The sequence below is a fragment of the Oncorhynchus gorbuscha genome, linkage group LG08 (assembly GCF_021184085.1).
Source record: "Oncorhynchus gorbuscha isolate QuinsamMale2020 ecotype Even-year linkage group LG08, OgorEven_v1.0, whole genome shotgun sequence".
Lineage (NCBI taxonomy): Eukaryota > Metazoa > Chordata > Actinopteri > Salmoniformes > Salmonidae > Oncorhynchus > Oncorhynchus gorbuscha.
In genome coordinates this window covers 60428097-60448236 of record NC_060180.1, presented here as the reverse complement: position 1 = coordinate 60448236, position 20140 = coordinate 60428097, and the positions used below count along the sequence as shown (strand labels likewise).

The window sequence follows — 20140 nt, the reverse complement described above, 5'->3', positions numbered from 1 at the left end:
CACCACAACGGCAGTCACGAGTCATGGCCGCAGTAATATTCCCTATGACTGTTGGTCACGGTTATCCCAACCCAAAATAGGGCAAATTAATGGTACTGATGAGTAGTTTACCAAACTTGCTAAATGCCCTTTATTCACTCTCGAAATACCTCGTGATTCAATTTGAATAATCTGAATGTTGAGGACAAATACTGATGGAAATTAGAGTTCCCATAGCGAAAAGAACACGGGGAAGCCAATTGTTTTGCTACTTTATTAAACGAGAGAGAGAGAGAGAGAGAGAGAGAGAGAGAGAGAGAGAGAGAGAGAGAGAGAGAGAGAGAGAGAGAGAGAGAGAGAGAGAGAGAGAGAGAGAGAGAGAGAGAGAGAGAGAGAGACTCTGTAGGCTATTAGGGTGCAGAGACTATAATGTGTGTGAATTTGTAAGACAAGGGAGGCTCAGAGTACTGGAGGGAGAGACCACTACCACTGTTATCTTGTGCTAGACTAACCTCTTGTTCGTTATTTATCCTTACATAGTACCCATCTTGACTGCATCAAACCTCGAGCAGCTAGCTAACTTGTCCTACAGTTAGCCTACACATAACTCCATTCAGATCATAGCGTACATAGCAGCCTACCTGTTGGCTTTTGGTCGTTGTAGCCTTTTTTTCTCATTTCACTTTTAATTCTGTCATTTTTATTCCATCTTCCATTGATTAGATATCCCCCAACTTTCTTGCTCGAGAAGCATAGCAACAATGCAGTTTCTGTCTTTCCGCTGGAAACACGAGGAACAGAACGCCTACCTTTTTTTGCGACCCTTTCCAAATCATCTGTATAGTTTCATCATGCGACGCTGTTTTGATTTCTAAGACATTAACAGATTTATAGGCCTATCACAACTAAATAAATGATGGATGAAGCTATATTAAATGGACTTATTCAACTTTTGAAAATGTTCATTTTCGAAACACGCATTTAAGCATGTTTATGTTAATTAGAGGTCAATTACTGTGAGCCCGGCATCATTTGCATGACAATTACCATCTGACAAAATGTCATGACCGCCACAGCCCTAACCCTGACCATTGGGGGGTTAAACACTAAACTGATGTTCTTATGCATGATCCGAGTCTAAGAGAAAATCTCCACTTGACATCACAAATACCAAACCTCCTCCTAATCTTCCTTCTCTCTATCCCCCACCCACCCTCCATCCTTCTTTTCCTTTATCCTTCCTTCCCTCCAATAGGGGGCTATTGTATGGTCAAGGTGATTATCAGTCATATAAACAACCTGTTCTGTTATACAGTTACAGTGATGATGATGAGGCTCTCCATCATCATCTGTAGTTACCTGTGTAGAGCAGATGTAGCGGCAGAGCCCTCTCCTCCCTCTTCCTCACGCTCTGATTAGTATTTACCCAACGCATGCACATTTACACGCACACGCACACACACCACACACGCCAGACAGCATGAGGACCAGCTGATGGTACATCCTCTGGCTTGCTGCCACAGCACGACATTTATGGAGACAATTAGCACCCGGTGAAGGAGGAACAGAGGGACCCATCACACCCTACCCCTCCCTCCCCCATCCCCTATGTCCCTCACCCGCCTCCTCCTCACCCTTCCTCCCTGCCTCCCCTTCTCTTATGTCCTCACCCACCACTTCCTCACCCTCCCCTGCTGCCTCCCCCATCCGCTATTTCCATCACCCTAGCCTCACACCCTCTCCCTAACTCCCCCATCCAATGTACCTTACCCTCCCTCCCTGAATCCCCCATCCCCTATTTCCATCACCCCCTCCCCACCCTCCCTCCCTGACTCCCCCATCCCCTATGTCCATCACCCCCTCCTCACCCTCCCTCCCTGCCTTCCCCATTCCCTATGTCCATCACCCCCTCCTCACCCTCCCTCCCTGCCTTCCCTATTCCCTATGTCCATCACCCCCTCCTCACCCTCCCTCCCTGCCTTCTCCATTCCCTATGTCCATCACCCCCTCCTCACCCTCCCTCCCTGCCTTCCCTATTCCCTATGTCCATCACCCCCTCCTCACCCTCCCTCCCTGCCTTCCCCATTCCCTATGTCCATCACCCCCTCCTCACCCTCCCTCCCTGCCTTCCCTATTCCCTATGTCCATCACCCCCTCCTCACCCTCCCTCCCTGCCTTACCCATTCCCTATGTCCATCACCCCTCCTCACCCTCCCTCCCTGCCTTCCCTATTCCCTATGTCCATCACCCCCTCCTCACCCTCCCTCCCTGCCTTCCCTATTCCCTATGTCCATCACCCCTCCTCACCCTCCCTCCCTGCCTTCCCTATTCCCTATGTCCATCACCCCCTCCTCACCATCCCTCCCTGCCTTCCCTATTCCCTATGTCCATCATCCCTCCTCACCCTCCCTCCCTGCCTTCCCTATTCCCTATGTCCATCACCCCCTCCTCACCCTCCCTCCCTGCCTTCCCTATTCCCTATGTCCATCACCCCTCCTCACCCTCCCTCCCTGCCTTCCCTATTCCCTATGTCCATCACCCCCTCCTCACCCTCCCTCCCTGCCTTCCCCATTCCCTATGTCCATCACCCCTCCTCACCCTCCCTCCCTGCCTTCCCTATTCCCTATGTCCATCACCCCCTCCTCACCCTCCCTCCCTGCCTTCCCTATTCCCTATGTCCATCACCCCCTCCTCACCCTTCATCCCTGCCTTCCCCATCCTATGGCCATCACCCCCTCCTCACCCTCCCTCCCTGCCTTCCCTATTCCCTATGTCCATCACCCCCTCCTCACCCTCCCTCCCTGCCTTCCCTATTCCCTATGTCCATCACCCCCTCCTCACCCTTCATCCCTGCCTTCCCCATCCTATGTCCATCACCCCCTCCTCACCCTCCCTCCCTGCCTTCCCTATTCCCTATGTCCATCACCCCCTCCTCACTCTCCCTCCCTGCCTTCCCTATTCCCTATGTCCATCACCCCCTCCTCACCCTTCATCCCTGCCTTCCCTATTCCCTATGTCCATCACCCCCTCCTCACCCTTCATCCCTGCCTTCCCCATCCTATGTCCATCTCTCAACTATCCGTTCCTCCGTCAACCCCTATGTGTCTCACCCTCTATAGTGCCTGCCTCCCCTGTCCTCCCCACATCTCCCTCCCTCCCCCACCTCCTTTCTCCTGCACTACCCATCTCCTCCCAGTCTCCATCACTGTCTACCCACCTCTGCCCCCTCCCTCCCTCCCCTCTGACTCTTCTCCCTCTTCCTTTCCTCTCTTCTCACAGTTGACAATCCCTCTCCTCTGTCTGTCATCACATTTTTACACAAATCCCCCAGGTCTCTTCAGCCCCACACCCCTCAATTGCCCCCCCCCCCCCCCTACAACCATTTGATTGACAGGTGCAATGAGGAGGAGATGATTGGCCTTTCATCAGTAAGGTGTGTATGGTTATAGCTTGTCAGTGAGGAGTCCTATTCTCCACAGTCAGGTGTTGATACCTGACTGATTGTAATGTGCTGTTATTTACTGCCAGCTATAGCACTCAGACAGTTGATTTCTGATTCTTCAAGCCAATCACCATTTTCACCTGTCTGAGTTTAGGCGACTGAATACAGCTTCACAAAGAAATAGCACACTCGCCCTTTACAGGGGAAAAAATAGTAGGCCTATAATTCAAACTATCAAGTGTGCTATGAGTACTAGCTTATTATTTTGTTGATATTTAAGCTACTATATCACCACTCAAAAGACTTCTTCTTTCTTCTCCTTTTTTCCCATTGCTGTCAGTTTGCCCACAGCATGCTAAATCTTGCTAAAGGTCATGAGACAGGACTGAGGCAGGTTAGTGTGTCTTTAGAAGTTATTTAGGCTACCCTCTGAACTTGTGACATTCTTCCTCACTTCGTTGCTAACGTTTAGCTGTATTTTTGACTGAATAGCAGCTTGTGTTTGAACACCCCTAGTAGAAATTCCAAGGTGTTCTTTTGTGTCAGTCAGACTGTGACAGGGAGATTAGGTATGGCAACAGAAACACTGAAATACTTTCTCTCACTTTCTATTGATCATTCTCTCTCTCTCTCTCTCTCTCTCTCTCTCTCTCTCTCTCTCTCTCTCTCTCTCTCTCTCTCTCTCTCTCTCTCTCTCTCTCTCTCTCTCTCTCTCTGTAGATGACTATAAATCAGAGTTGAGGGAGCAGCTTCCTCTGATTGCTGGCTCGGCTGCAGCAGGATTGGTGTTCATCGTCTCTCTAGTGGCCATCTCCATCGTCTGCAGCAGGTACTGTACGGTCAACATGTCCACCATGGCTGTGTTTATGGTCCAACGGGTGTGCCTCACACACACACGCACGTGCACGCACACACACACACACACACACACACACACACACACACACACACACACACACACACACACACACACACACACACACACACACACACACACACACACACACACACACACACACACACACACACACACACACACACACACACACACACACACACCTTACCTAACCTAACCGTTAGCAGACACAGACAGACAGGCAGGCAATGGAGCCTGTCTGTATGCTTTTCACATACATACCTACACACATGGCCAGCAGAAGGTAATCACAGTGAAAAGGAAACGCAGCGCCTTCAGAAAGTATTCACACCCCTTGACTTGTTCCACATGTTGTTGTCTTATAGCCTTGCATGTACTCAGTCTGTGTGCAATAATAGTGTTTAACATGATTTTTTAATGACCACCTCATCTCTGTGCCCCACACTTACAATTATCTGTAAGGTCCCTCAGTTGATTACACTTTGGAGAGGGAAAAGAAGGAAGCCTGTACAGAATAAAAAATATTCTACATTTAATGTAATTTTTAAAATTAATTATTTTTATTTATTCTTTATTCAACTAGGCAAGTCAGTTACAGTTTTTTTATACAATTGCTAACATCCTTTTGTCCAATCTGTAGTCACATTTTCAAAACCTGAACACAATTAGCACAACATCCATCTTGTTGTGGACCATACCATTAACACAATTAATGTTGTTTTCACAGAATATGCACTCAATTTAGTTTCTAAAATGCTTACATTTTCTTTACATACAATCTTACCCAATACCAAAATGATGGATCTTTCTTGTCTTATTTACAAATGCTTGTACACAGCCAGAAATTACGACGTAATGTTCAAAACCTTAAATATAGTATAAAGCCTTGACTTCTGCAACAACAGACGCTCAAAATCTATATTGAAACAGCTGATAAGCATTTTTGAATGAACAGATCATTGAAACATTCAGTTTCCATTGAAACATATCTGATTTACTGTAAATTGTGTAAAATAGACCAACCACAGTTTATTCCAATCTTAATCGGAGACATAGCAAGGTGTTGAAGTTCTTTCAATTACTTGGACATACACAGTACAAAGGGGACTCTTTGGATTGATTTTGTTCAGTGTGGATACAGAACAACACAGAGGAGCAGAGAGAGAACAAATATTTGGACCAGGGAGAGGAGTAGCTGGACCAGGCAGAGGAGTAGTTGGACCAGGCAGAGGAGTAGCTGGACTAGGGAGAGGAGTAACTGGACCAGGCAGAGGAGTAGCTGGACCAGGCAGAGGAGTAGTTGGACTAGGGAGAGGAGTAGCTGGACCAGGCAGAGGAGTAGTTGGACCAGGGAGAGGAGTAACTGGTCCAGGGAGAGGAGTAGCTGGACCAGGGAGAGGAGTAGCTGGACTAGGGAGAGGAGTAACTGGTCCAGGGAGAGGAGTAGCTGGACCAGGCAGAGGAGTAGTTGGACTAGGGAGAGGAGTAGCTGGACCAGGCAGAGGAGTAGTTGGACTAGGGAGAGGAGTAGCTGGACCAGGCAGAGGAGTAGTTGGACCAGGGAGAGGAGTAACTGGTCCAGAGAGAGGAGTAGCTGGACCAGGGAGAGGAGTAGCTGGACCAGGGAGAGGAGTAGCTGGACCAGGGAGAGGAGTAGCTAGACCAGCGAGAGGAGTAGCTGGACCAGGGAGAGGAGTAGATGGACCAGGGAGAGGAGTAGCTGGACCAGGCAGAGGAGTAGCTGGACCAGGGAGAGGAGTAGCTGGACCAGGGAGAGGAGTAGCTGGACCAGGAAGAGGAGTAGCTGGACCAGGGAGAGGAGTAGCTGGACCAGGGAGAGGAGTAGCTAGACCAGCGAGAGGAGTAGCTGGACCAGGCAGGGGAGTAGTTGGACCAATACAAGGGAGAAGGGGAGGTAGGGGGAGATGAGTAAGAATGCGTGGTGGTGTTCAAAGGAGAGTAAGAGCTGCTGTCATTGATGAGAGCCACCATCATAGACCATGTGATAAACCAGGGTCTATCACTGAGAGATACGGGTGAAAGAGTCCAACCTAATCTCAGATGGTCAACCGTGGCTTCCATTATCCAGAATTTTCAGCAAACCAACAGGTAAGTAATGCATTTAACAAGGGCTTCTTCTATCATTAGAATCAATAGAATTTCAGAATTTCAATTCTGCTCTGAATTCCTCTCAGTTTCTCTCAGTCCCCCCCCCCCCGAGTTCCTTCTGAAAGGAACAGTGAGCGGGTCTATTCAACATGACTTGCTCTATAGTGAGTTTTACACTATGCTACTCTACATGTAATCGTGGGTTACAGTACATACAGTAGGACATACTAAAAAGCATTTACGCATACTGTGTTAGATTTCTTTTGAGAGTCATGGAGTTGGAGGCTAATCAGACCCCACATGAAATCATTTATGTAGACGAGGCAGGGTTTAACCTGGCAAAACACGTTGGCGGGGAAGAAATGTCCTCGGAAATAGGGCCACCGTTCATGTGCCGGGTCAGAGAGGAGCAAATATCACAATTTGTGCTGCAGCCTCGGGTGCTGGTTTGGTCCTGCAGAAATGCCAGATTGGTCCCTACAACACTGAGCGCCTTCTTTTGGTTTTAGATTACCTCCACCAACAACTGGTGCCAGAAGCAGAAAGGGAGCCGCTGGGAGGAAACATGAGGATATTTGTGATTGCATGGGCCATGTATGTTGGATGTGTTGTTGAACCAAAGGTCATGTATGTTAGATGTGTTGTTGAACCAAAGGTCATGTATGTTGGATGTGTTGTTGAACCAAAGGCCATGTATGTTGGATGTGTTGTTGAACCAAAGGCCATGTATGTTGGATGTGTTGTTGAACCAAAGGTCATGTATGTTAGATGTGTTGTTGAACCAAAGGCCATGTATGTTGGATGTGTTGTTGAACCAAAGGTCATGTATGTTGGATGTGTTGTTGAACCAAAGGTCATGTATGTTGGATGTGTTGTTGAACCAAAGGCCATGTATGTTGGATGTGTTGTTGAACCAAAGGTCTTGTATGTTGGATGTGTTGTTGAACCAAAGGCCATGTATGTTGGATGTGTTGTTGAACCAAAGGCCATGTATGTTGGATGTGTTGTTGAACCAAAGGCCATGTATGTTGGATGTGTTGTTGAACCAAAGGTCATGTATGTTGGATGTGTTGTTGAACCAAAGGCCATGTATGTTGGATGTGTTGTTGAACCAAAGGCCATGTATGTTGGATGTGTTGTTGAACCAAAGGCCATGTATGTTGGATGTGTTGTTGAACCAAAGGTCATGTATGTTAGATGTGTTGTTGAACCAAAGGCCATGTATGTTGGATGTGTTGTTGAACCAAAGGTCATGTATGTTGGATGTGTTGTTGAACCAAAGGTCATGTATGTTGGATGTGTTGTTGAACCAAAGGCCATGTATGTTGGATGTGTTGTTGAACCAAAGGCCATGTATGTTGGATGTGTTGTTGAACCAAAGGTCATGTATGTTGGATGTGTTGTTGAACCAAAGGCCATGTATGTTGGATGTGTTGTTGAACCAAAGGTCTTGTATGTTGGATGTGTTGTTGAACCAAAGGCCATGTATGTTGGATGTGTTGTTGAACCAAAGGCCATGTATGTTGGATGTGTTGTTGAACCAAAGGCCATGTGTGTTGGATGTGTTGTTGAACCAAAGGTCATGTATGTTGGATGTGTTGTTGAACCAAAGGCCATGTATGTTGGATGTGTTGTTGAACCAAAGGTCATGTATGTTGGATGTGTTGTTGAACCAAAGGCCATGTATGTTGGATGTGTTGTTGAACCAAAGGCCATGTATGTTGGAGGTGTTGTTGAACCAAAGGCCATGTATGTTGGATGTGTTGTTGAACCAAAGGCCATGTATGTTGGATGTGTTGTTGAACCAAAGGTCATGTATGTTGGAGGTGTTGTTGAACCAAAGGCCATGTATGTTGGATGTGTTGTTGAACCAAAGGTCATGTATGTTGGAGGTGTTGTTGAACCAAAGGTCATGTATGTTGGATGTGTTGTTGAACCAAAGGCCATGTATGTTGGAGGTGTTGTTGAACCAAAGGCCATGTATGTTGGATGTGTTGTTGAACCAAAGGCCATGTATGTTGGATGTGTTGTTGAACCAAAGGCCATGTATGTTGGATTGTGTGTGTTGTTGAACCAAAGGCCATGTATGTTGGATGTGTTGTTGAACCAAAGGCCATGTATGTTGGATGTGTTGTTGAACCAAAGGTCATGTATGTTGGATGTGTTGTTGAACCAAAGGTCATGTATGTTGGATGTGTTGTTGAACCAAAGGCCATGTATGTTGGAGGTGTTGTTGAACCAAAGGCCATGTATGTTGGATGTGTTGTTGAACCAAAGGCCATGTATGTTGGATGTGTTGTTGAACCAAAGGCCATGTATGTTGGATGTGTTGTTGAACCAAAGGCCATGTATGTTGGATGTGTTGTTGAACCAAAGGTCATGTATGTTGGATGTGTTGTTGAACCAAAGGTCATGTATGTTGGATGTGTTGTTGAACCAAAGGTCATGTATGTTGGATGTGTTGTTGAACCAAAGGTCATGTATGTTGGATGTGTTGTTGAACCAAAGGTCATGTATGTTGGATGTGTTGTTGAACACTGGCAGCAATTTCATGTTGCTAATAAAGCTTTTACTGCAGCAATTCTGTCACTTTCTATTTTTTCCTACTGTACATTCTATAAAGTAAAGATGACTCATTCACTTTTAGATAGTATGTTGCCAAAAATGCACACATTCGACACTCAACCAAAAAATGTAGAGTGGTTTACAGTAAACGGAATCTGAATTACAAAAAACAATGGATTTCATATTGTCTATTGATGCAGGTAGAACTGAAACATGACAAGTAATGTAGTTTTTGTAATGACATCAACTGTTAGTATTTTGAAAGTCATTGTGCTATGATTGACTACTGTATATGTTCCTCTTGGATAGAAAACATGTGCTAGTGTTTTGACTGAATGATTAGATATTGAGTTGGGTTTGCAGTGTTTTGATCGAGTTAGTGTATGTAGAGAAAGTCTTTTTGCATTTTGAAATGTAGAGTTGGTATTGAATTAACAAAATGTGGTTTTGAGCAGAAAATGTACTGTTTGGCTAATTGAGTGACATAGGTGTGTTATGAGTTTAGAAAAAGTATCTCAAGTATAAGTAAACGCTTGTAAGCGATTGTAAAAAACTGTAAGAACAAATTCGTATTTACAATGACGGCATTCCAAAAACATGCATCCAGTTTGCAACAATTACGGCCTACCTAATGCATTACAGTTGGCAACAATGAGGGCCTACCTAATGCATTACAGTTGGCAACAATGAGGGCCTACCTAATGCATTACAGTTGGCAACAATGAGGGCCTACCTAATGCATTACAGTTGGCAACAATGAGGGCCTACCTAATGCATTACAGTTGGCAACAATGAGGGCCTACCCAATGCATTACAGTTGGCAACAATGAGGGCCTACCTAATGCATTACAGTTGGCAACAATGAGGGCCTACCTAATGCATTACAGTTGGCAACAATGAGGGCCTACCTAATGCATTACAGTTGGCAACAATGAGGGCCTACCTAATGCATTACAGTTGGCAACAATGAGGCCTACCCAATGCATTACAGTTGGCAACAATGCCTACCCAATTACAGTTGGCAACAATGAGGGCCTACCCAATGCATTACAGTTGGCAACAGGGCCTACCCAATGCATTACAGTTGGCAACAATGAGGGCCTACCTAATGCATTACAGTTGGCAACAATGCATTACAGTTGGCAACAATGAGGGCCTACCCAATGCATTACAGTTGGCAACAATGAGGGCCTACCCAATGCATTACAGTTGGCAACAATGAGGGCCTACCCAATGCATTACAGTTGGCAACAATGAGGGCCTACCCAATGCATTACAGTTGGCAACAATGACCTAATGCATTACAGTTGGCAACAATGAGGGCCTACCTAATGCATTACAGTTGGCAACAATGAGGGCCTACCTAATGCATTACAGTTGGCAACAATGAGGGCCTACCTAATGCATTACAGTTGGCAACAATGAGGGCCTACCTAATGCATTACAGTTGGCAACAATGAGGGCCTACCTAATGCATTACAGTTGGCAACAATGAGGGCCTACCTAATGCATTACAGTTGGCAACAATGAGGGCCTACCTAATGCATTACCTGGCAACAATGCCACCTAATACAGTTGGCAACAATGAGGCCTACCTAATGCATTACAGTTGGCAACAATTCGGGCCTACCTAATGCATTACAGTTGGCAACAATGAGGGCCAACCTAATGCATTACAGTTGGCAACAATGAGGGCCAACCTAATGCATCCAGCTTGCAACAATGAGGGCCTACCTAATGCATTACAGTTGGCAACAATGAGGGCCTACCTAATGCATTACAGTTGGCAACAATGAGGGCCAACCTAATGCATCCAGCTTGCAACAATGAGGGCCTACCTAATGCATTACAGTTGGCAACAATGAGGGCCTACCTAATGCATTACAGTTGGCAACAATGAGGGCCTACCTAATGCATTACAGTTGGCAACAATGAGGGCCTACCTAATGCATTACAGTTGGCAACAATGAGGGCCAACCTAATGCATCCAGCTTGCAACAATGAGGGCCTACCTAATGCATTACAGTTGGCAACAATGAGGGCCTACCCAATGCATTACAGTTGGCAACAATGAGGGCCTACATAATGCATTACAGTTGGCAACAATGAGGGCCTACCTAATGCATTACAGTTGGCAACAATGAGGGCCTAACTAATGCATTACAGTTGGCAACAATGAGGGCCTACCTAATGCATTACAGTTGGCAACAATGAGGGCCTACCTAATGCATTACAGTTGGCAACAATGAGGGCCTACCTAATGCATTACAGTTGGCAACAATGAGGGCCTACCTAATGCATTACAGTTGGCAACAATGAGGGCCTAACTAATGCATTACAGTTGGCAACAATGACGGCCTACCTAATGCATCCAGCTTGCAACAATGAGGGCCTACCTAATGCATCCAGCTTGCAACATTGACAGCCTACCTAATGCATTACAGTTGGCAACATTGACGGCCTACCTAATGCATTACAGTTGGCAACATTGACGACCTACCTAATGCATCCAGTTTGCAACAATGACGGCCTACCTAATGCATTACAGTTGGCAACATTGACGACCTACCTAATGCATCCAGTTTGCAACAATGACGGCCTACCTAATGCATCCAGTTTGCAACAATGACGGTCTACCTAATGCATCCAGTTTGCAAAAAGGCACTAAAGGAAAACTGAACAAAAATGTATGTTATGTCCTGAATACAAAGCACTAGGTATGCGGAAAATCCAACACAACACATCACTGAGTACCACTCCTCATTTCGGAGCATTTCAGTGCTAGAGGCATCACTACAGACTCTCTGGTTCGAATCCAGGCTGTATCACAACTGGCCGTGATTGGCAGTCCCATAGGGCAGTGCACAATTGGCCCAGTGTCGTCCAGGTTTGGCCGGTGTAGGCCGTCATTTTTAACTGACTTGCCTAGTTAAATAAAGGTTAAATACATTTTTTAAAAGCATGGTGGTGGCTGCATCATGTTATGGGTATGCTTGTCATTGGCAGGGACAAGGGAGATTTTTGGGATAAAAAGAAACGGAATAGAGTTATGCACAGGCATAATCCTAGTGGAAAACCTGGTTCAGTCTTGTTTCCAACAGACACTCAGAGACAAATCCCCCTTTCAGCAGGACAATAACCTAAAACACAAGGCCAAATATACACTGGAGTTGGTCACCAAGATGACTTTGATGGTTCCTGAGTGGTCTAGTTACAGTTTTGGCTTAAATCGGCTTGAAAATAATTGGCAAGACTTGATAATGGCTGTCTAGCAATAATCAACAACCAATTTGACAGAGCTTGAATATTTTTTTTTTAAAGTATAATTTGCAAATATTGTACAATCCAGGTGTACAAAGCTCTTAAGAGATATACCCAGAAAGACTCACAGCTGTAATCGCTGCCAAAGGTGATTCTAACATTTTTTGACTCAGGGGTGTGACTACTTACATAAATTAAATATTTCTGTATTTCATTTTCAATAAATGTTCAAACCTTTCTAAATGTAATCCATTTTGAATTCAAAATGTGGAATATGTAAAGGGGTGTGAATACTTTGTGAAGGCTCTGTAACTGTTCCACATCTGTACTATGAGTTTCTCTATGAATCGTCCATTTCACATGTGGACCAAAGTGTTCACGCTGAGTTGACCTGAGTTAACTGACTCAAACCAATTTTATTCTCAAAAGCGTGTGACAGCACCATGCTACTTTCCCCCACCCCCTCTCTCTTCAGAAACCTTTAAGTTGAATTTAGAATTTGCAGCCGTGCCATATGCTACCAGTTAGTAGCACAGCACCCTATCAGACACGACAGGGTGTTTGATGACTGTAGGAGCAGAGGAGAGGGTTAGGAAGACAGATGAAAAGCTACAGAGATGGTATCACATCTCTAATTAAAAAACAGCTCATTCTCATTACACTTCATTTGTCGCTGCAGCTAACTCTAACCCTAAGCCACCGATTCAGTTTCAGACCGGTCGCTTTCAGGCCTCGGTTAGTGAGACTCCGAGACAGATTTAATGATTCCTCCTGACTCCTCCTTTCATCCTAAAGTTGTTTTTATGTTTTTTTTTTTTTTCCACAAAATACAACTTTTCTTTCTCTCTCTCTGATTTGTGATCAGGAAACGGGCGTACGCCAAGGAAGCGGTGTACAGCGACAAGTTACAGCATTACAGCACAGGAAGAGGTAAGTTCACTACCACAGCACCATATACTACAGACCCTGGTTAGATTCCAGGCTGTATCACAACTGGCCATGTACGCCACCCTATGGGAGTCCCATTGGGCTGCGTACAACTAGCCCAGTGTTAGGGTTTGGCCGCCATTGTAAATAAGAATTTGTTCTTAACTGACTTGCCTAGTTAAATAGGACAAAACACATATCAATTGTCCATCATGTACTATCATTTAGGGCAAAACAGTCCCTCAACATTCTAAATGACCTTGACTGACACCCTTGATTGACACTCAGCCTGGTTCGATCACAAACACAGGCCACATTAAGGGCAAAACCAACCCTTCCATGTCCTTTGCGTTTTACTATAGAGGAAAAAAAACACCCCTTCTGATTGAACATTGAGGGCTAAAACATCCCTTTACACTTTCTAAATGACATTGCTTGACACTCACCTCTCAGAGTTGTAACCGTGATTGAACCACACACAGTTCTATCATGCTGAGTACTAAAAACAACCTGTTCTAGCATTGAGGGAAAATACACCCCTTCCTGATCCGACGTAGAGGGCAAAAGTCATCCCTTTCCTGCTCTAAGTAACATTGACTGACTCTCATCTCTCAGGGCTGTGTAAGCTAACCATGATTGAGCCAGGGTCCTATCACTCTTTGGCCATTGACTGACACTGTAAAGTTGCCTAAAGCAAGGCAAGCAAACTCCTTTGTTTTGCTGAAGTTGAGGGAGAGGCTCTTGTCCTGGCACCACAATACCAGTTCACTTTCCTCCTCCCTATAGGCTGACTCGGCGCTGTTGGTTATCAGGCCTAAAACATTGGTATCGTCGGCGAGTTGATGTCATGCAAAGCCATGCAGTCGTGGGAGAACAGGGGGTACAGCAGAGGGCTGAAGACACACCCTATGGGGGACCCTGTGTTAACCTTTTTGCGTGTAGGGGGCAGTATTTTCATTTTTGGCTAAAAAAACGTTCTCAGCCCCAGAAACTAGAATATGCATATAATTGTCAGATTGGCATAGCAAACACTCTAAAGTTTCCAAAACTGTAAAAATATTGTCTGTGAGTATATCAGAACTGATATTGCAGGCGAAAGCCTGAGGAAAATCCAATTAGGAAGTGCCTCTTATTTTGAAACCTCTCTGTTCCTATGCATGCTTATCCTCCATTTAAAGGGATATCAACCAGATTCCTTTTTCTATGGCTTCCCTAAGGTGTCAACAGTCTTTAGACATAGTTTCGGGCTTTTGTTTTGAAGAATGAGCGTGACGGATAACATTGCGTAAGTGGATAGGTGAGGTTTGCGCAACTGAGTAAAGCCGCCATTGTTCCTCCCTCTGTTATTGAAAGACCTACACACTCTGTTGATATATTATCGAATATATATTTTAAAAACAACATGAGGATTGATTATAGAAAACGTTTGACATGTTTCTGTGGACATTATGGATATTATTTGGAATATACGTCTGCGTTGTTGTGACCGCTCTTTCCTGTGGATTTCTGAACAAACAAACGTCGGTATTTTGGGTATAAAAATAATCTTTATGGAACAAAAGGAAATTTTGTTGTGTAACTGGGAGTCTCGTGAGTGAAAACATCTGAAGATCATCAATGGTAAACCATTTTTTTGATTGCTTTTCTGATTTTCGTGACCTAGCTACTTAATGCTTAGTGTACATAATGTTATGTTGTGCTATCGATAAACTTACACAAACGCTTGGATTGCTTTCTCTGTAAAGCATAATTTCAAAATCTGAGACGACAGATGGATTAAAACAAAAGGCTAAGCTGTGTTTCCTATATTGCACTTGTGATTTCATGAATATGAATATTTTTAAATATTATTTGACTGTGGCGCTATGCTATTCAGCGGTTGCTGATGACAACTATCCCGCTACCGCGATGGGTAGTGTCAACATTAAGAGTCAAACCTCACAGCCTGTGATCTGCCCATCAAGAACTCCAGGATTCCAGTTGCAGAGGGTGGTTTCCAGACCCAGGGCTCTGAGCTTGGTGACAAGCTTGGAGGAAGCAATAGTGTTGAAGGCTAAACTGTAGTCAATTAACAGCATTCTCACATAGGTGTTCCTCTTCTCCAGATGTGTTTTCGACTGTGTGAATAGCTCTGGAAATGTCATCTTCTGTAGATCTGTTGGAACGGTAGGAAAATTAGAGTGATCCAGTGTGCCTGGCATGCTGGCCCTGATGTGGGCCATGACCAGCCTCGCCAAGCATTTCATGATGACCGGGGTGAGTGCGACGGGCGATAGTCATTTGGGCATGTCACCTTGTTTTTCTTGGGCAGTGGGCCGATGGTTGTCTCTTTGAAGCGGGGACTACAGCCTGGTACAGGGACAGGGACCGGTTGAAGATGTCAGAGAAAATGACTGCCAGCTGGTCAGCACACACTCTGAGGACGCGGCCAGGGATGCCATCTGGGCTGGCTGCTTTGTGAGTTTTCACTCTTTTGAGATTTTTCCTCACATCAGCCTTGGAGAGCGAAAGCACCTGGTCGCCCGGAGCAGCGAGAGCCTTCCTGGACGGCTCCATATTGTCTGCCTCAAAGAAAGCATAGAATGTTTTCAGCTGGTTTGGGATGGAGGCTTTGGTGGGCACCACACAGGTGGATTTTCCTTTGTATTCTCTGGTAGTCCTTGCCACATACTGTAAGTCGTGAGTCTGAGTTGTCGAACATCAATTCAAGTTTGAGTCTATATTGTCTTTTGCATCTCTATTGGGTTTGCGGAGCTTGTACCTGCTTGCCTTGTACATGCGGTGTGCCATTTCTTCCCCGGTCAAACCCTCAGAAGAGTTGGCATTCACAGTTGATTGTATCAGAGGCTATCTTATGGAGATTTAAAGCCATTAACATAAGTGGAGAAATAAAATAAGAAGATGTTAGAGAGACGGCAACAGCGTTTATCATCAAGCAATTTGAAGGCGAGGGAAAAACAGTGATAAGTGTTCCTATTCAGCTTGTGTTTTCCCCCTCCACTCTCACCCGCTAACTAATAATAATGCTCAGGAATAGATTATGTCCGATCTTTTCTCTTCAGGATTTGACAGACAGTTTTATAATTACTACTCATTGGTAGAAAACTACCCACTTTGGAAGAAACAACTCCACATTGATTCTTCTTGGTTGAAATGCTTAAGGAGTGTTTTTTTTCACCCTGGCTGTTGGTAATGGAGTCACAAACTGTGATGAGTGGTGCACTGAATGGGAAATGAACATGCAATACCTAAAACTATAAAGGGGTAGTTCAGAGATTTTACTGAAATGATTGGCACGCTTGATAAAAATTACCCAAAAATGCTATTAAATAAATAATTCAAATACCGAGCTGTATTGTATGTTCCAAAAATTAGAAAAGTATATTTTATACCAACAAAATTGGTCAGAGAAATAGATTTTGTTTAACAAGTAATAAAACAAATTCTCAAAAAGGTAGGTGTCAAAATTGGCACCTCTGTTTTCAATACTCCCGCCCCTTGCTGCCCCTTGCTCCCGCCTCTTGCAAGGATAACAACACTGGGCCTTTTTCTAAAATGTTTTATGAGACTGGAGAACACATAGTCGTTCCAGATCCGTGATATCCTTTGTCCGTGCTTATGGACTGTCCTCTACAATTCAAAATAGAGAATGACCGATATGGATTTGTTGGGGCCGAGGAGGCTGATGGATGATATTTTAGGTCAATATTCAATATCATTACATTTTAAAAATGTTATGACAAAATATCCCGGAGTCATGTATGCGTTAATGCGTCAATTTTAAAATCAAACAATGAATGACTGTTTTTACCAATCTAACTACGTAACATTTTATTTAAATCTCTTCATTAACTGAGTAAATTAAGATGGTATAGGCCTACACACAATACAGGTGAATGCATATTCAATAGGAGTGTGTGCCTGCATTGAGTTATTGAGCTTGTTTCGAGACTATGGTGCTACTGTACAGATGGCAATCGTTTTGCCTTCCATTTGGGACCTAATCAAATCAAATCAAATGTCACATACACATGGTTAGCAGTTGCGAGTGTAATGAAATGCTTATGCTTCTAGATCCAACAGTGCAGCAGTATCTAACAGGTAATATCTAACAATTCCACAACAAAACCTAATATCTAACAAATTCCACTACAAAACCTAATATCTAACAAATTCCAGTACAAAACCTAATACACACAATCTAGTAAAGGAATGGGATGAGAATATATAAGTATAAAATATATGGATGAGCAGTGACAGTGCGGCTAAGATGCAATACATAGTAAAGAATAGAGGGTGAAGGATACATTATACAGTATATGAGATGAGTAATGTGAGATATGTAAACATTCTTAAAGTGGAATTATTAAAGTAACCCAATGACCAACAATATTTGCATAATCATCACTCCAGCATGTCACGCTTGTATGGAAGGACCTCCTATAGGTACTGCTGTTGGTTTGTAAATATAAAATAACATATATTCAATGCAAATGGGTCCAACGTAACGTCATGATTTGTGATCACGGATGCTTATGAAATAAGTATTTTTTCAGCTGTCAGGATGCATAACAAAATTAGAAACAGTTCTATTGGCGAGTTCAGCTATCTGTCAAGAAATGGCAGGTTGCAACTTGATCTTACTGCTATGATTGGATAGAGCGAGGCTGTAACTCCACTCCCTTTCACATCTCTCTCCATCGCTCATATCACTTGCTGCAGTTTACTGCTAGTATGAAAACTCACTCAATGGCGTTGACATTGGCTACCAAGACATAAATGTGCATAATAAAAGGAAATTGACAAGTCAGTTACACAACTGAATGCATTCAATTGAAATGTGTCTTCTGCATTTAACCAAACCCCTCTGAATCAGAGAGGTGAGGGGGGCTGCCTTAATCAACATCCACGCCCAGGATCAGTTGGGCAGATCACGCAAGGGCAGATCGGCAGATTTTTCAGTCTTACCAGCACTGGGATTTGAACCAACAACCTTTCGGTTACTGGCCCAATGCTCTTAATCTCTAGGCTACCTGCTGCCCCTCATATCTAACAAGGAGAGTGAGGGTAGGAAAAAATATGAAACAACGATGCACATTATGTCTAAGAGTTTAATCTGCCCATAGTTTAAGTGAGAACGTACAAACACGCACGCTGATCTACAGGTTACATGGTCCATAAACATGCTGGATGATTCTTAGGTAGATAAACCTATTGCCAAACTTTATTTGGCCATTTTAAAACACTTACTTCTTTCCCTATTAGGACAATCATCTAATCTATCAACTGTCAATTTACGCATATGATTGCAGCTGGTCAGATTGGCACACCAGTAAATAGCTAACGTTACAACGCAAGTTGATTTTTAATTGCTAAAAATTGTGCATGTTCAAATGATAACCAGCTAATGTTAGCTAGCTAAATTGGCTATTAGCTCCTATCTGATATCTTATCACCATGTTTATCTAGCCAGCTAGCTAGCATAGTAGCTAATATAGCTAGCTAGCTAACATCACAGATGAAAAGATTAGCTAATTATTGTAATCTTTGCTAACAGATCACATAGCTAGCTAGCTTTCTTATTTCATACATATCCTGGCACGTCGACACAAGCCTTATTATTAGGGAATTAACTAAAATAATATTTGCTACAGGAGTTTGATTTTGGTCACTGTGTCAATTCATCCATTTCTCAATCTGCACCTTTCTGCTGGAGAATGAGCTAGCTTGCTGCTTGCTGCTTGCTGCTGATTTTCCCAGCTATGCATTCCTCAGCATTGTGCAGTGCTCATGGCCAGGCGGTGAGGGGTGGCTGGCATAGCAGCATTTATGCTATGTAAAGGGAATATCAGCAAAGCCGATAGAGAAGGTCCAATAACCGGCCAGATATATCAACTCGGCCGATTAACGGTTGTTCTCTAATTTCTCACCACAGGTTTTCAATGGAGTTTGGAGACTGAGATGGCCATTGCAAAATGTTGATTTTGTGGTCAATTAACCACTTATTTGTGGATTTTGATGTGTTAGGGTTCATTGTCTTGCTGGAAGTTTCAGCCTCCTGCAGAGGTAACCAGGTTTTTGGCTAAAATGTCCTGCTGCTTGGTCAAGTTCATGATGCCGTTGAACATATCAAGGGCCCCAGGACCAGTAGAAGCAAAATAGCCCCATAACATCAAAGATCCATCACCATATTTGACAGTAGGCACAAGGTACTTTTCTGCATATGATTCTATTTTTTGACACCAAACCCACCACTGGTGTGTGTGGCTAATGAGGTCTATTTTCATGTCATCTGACCATAGCACTGCCTGGAGTTTGCCAAACGGCATTGACACTTAGATTGTATCCAGTGCTATGGTCAGATGACATGAAAATAGTCACAAGCACATCAACAGCCATCCATAAACATCACACACACACACACACACACACACACACACACACACACACACACACACACACACACACACACACACACACACACACACACACACACACACACACACACACACACACACACACACACACACACACACACACACACACACACACACACACACACACACACACACACACACTAATGGATCTACACACATCCGCTTGCCACCATATATGTAGGCCTATGCAGGAACATGTACACATGTGCAGGACCATGTACACATGCATGCACGCACGCAGGCACACACACACCACAAGCATCTGTCACCGTTTATCAACACGCGTTCACGGACATTCACACACTCCCACACAATACATATTTAGTAAATGCCCACATACAACATGTATCCAGAAATGTCCATATGTCAGCCACATGCACACACACACGCACACACACGCGCGCACACACATAATAATCGGAAATCTGTATTTTTGGACACCGATTTTGCCGTTTAACAAAAAAATATATAGATATACTGTACAGATGGCAATCGTATATATATATATATATATATATACCTTATATTAAATATATATATATA

General features: G+C 44.0%; 1 protein-coding gene across 3 annotated transcripts in view; it reads left to right on the top strand.

Moving 5' to 3' along the window:
* LOC124041929 (ephrin type-B receptor 1) overlaps nucleotides 1-20140 on the top strand; it is a 432554-nt gene that overhangs the window by 378264 nt on the left and 34150 nt on the right. For all 3 annotated transcript variants that reach the window (XR_006840006.1, XM_046360112.1, XM_046360111.1), the window contains exons 8-9: nucleotides 4142-4250; nucleotides 13099-13163. Coding sequence is in view for 2 of the 3 variants with exons in the window: in XM_046360112.1 (XP_046216068.1) it covers nucleotides 4142-4250; nucleotides 13099-13163 (174 nt within the window). In the remaining variant the exon portion in view is untranslated. The remainder of the gene's footprint in view (nucleotides 1-4141; nucleotides 4251-13098; nucleotides 13164-20140) is intronic.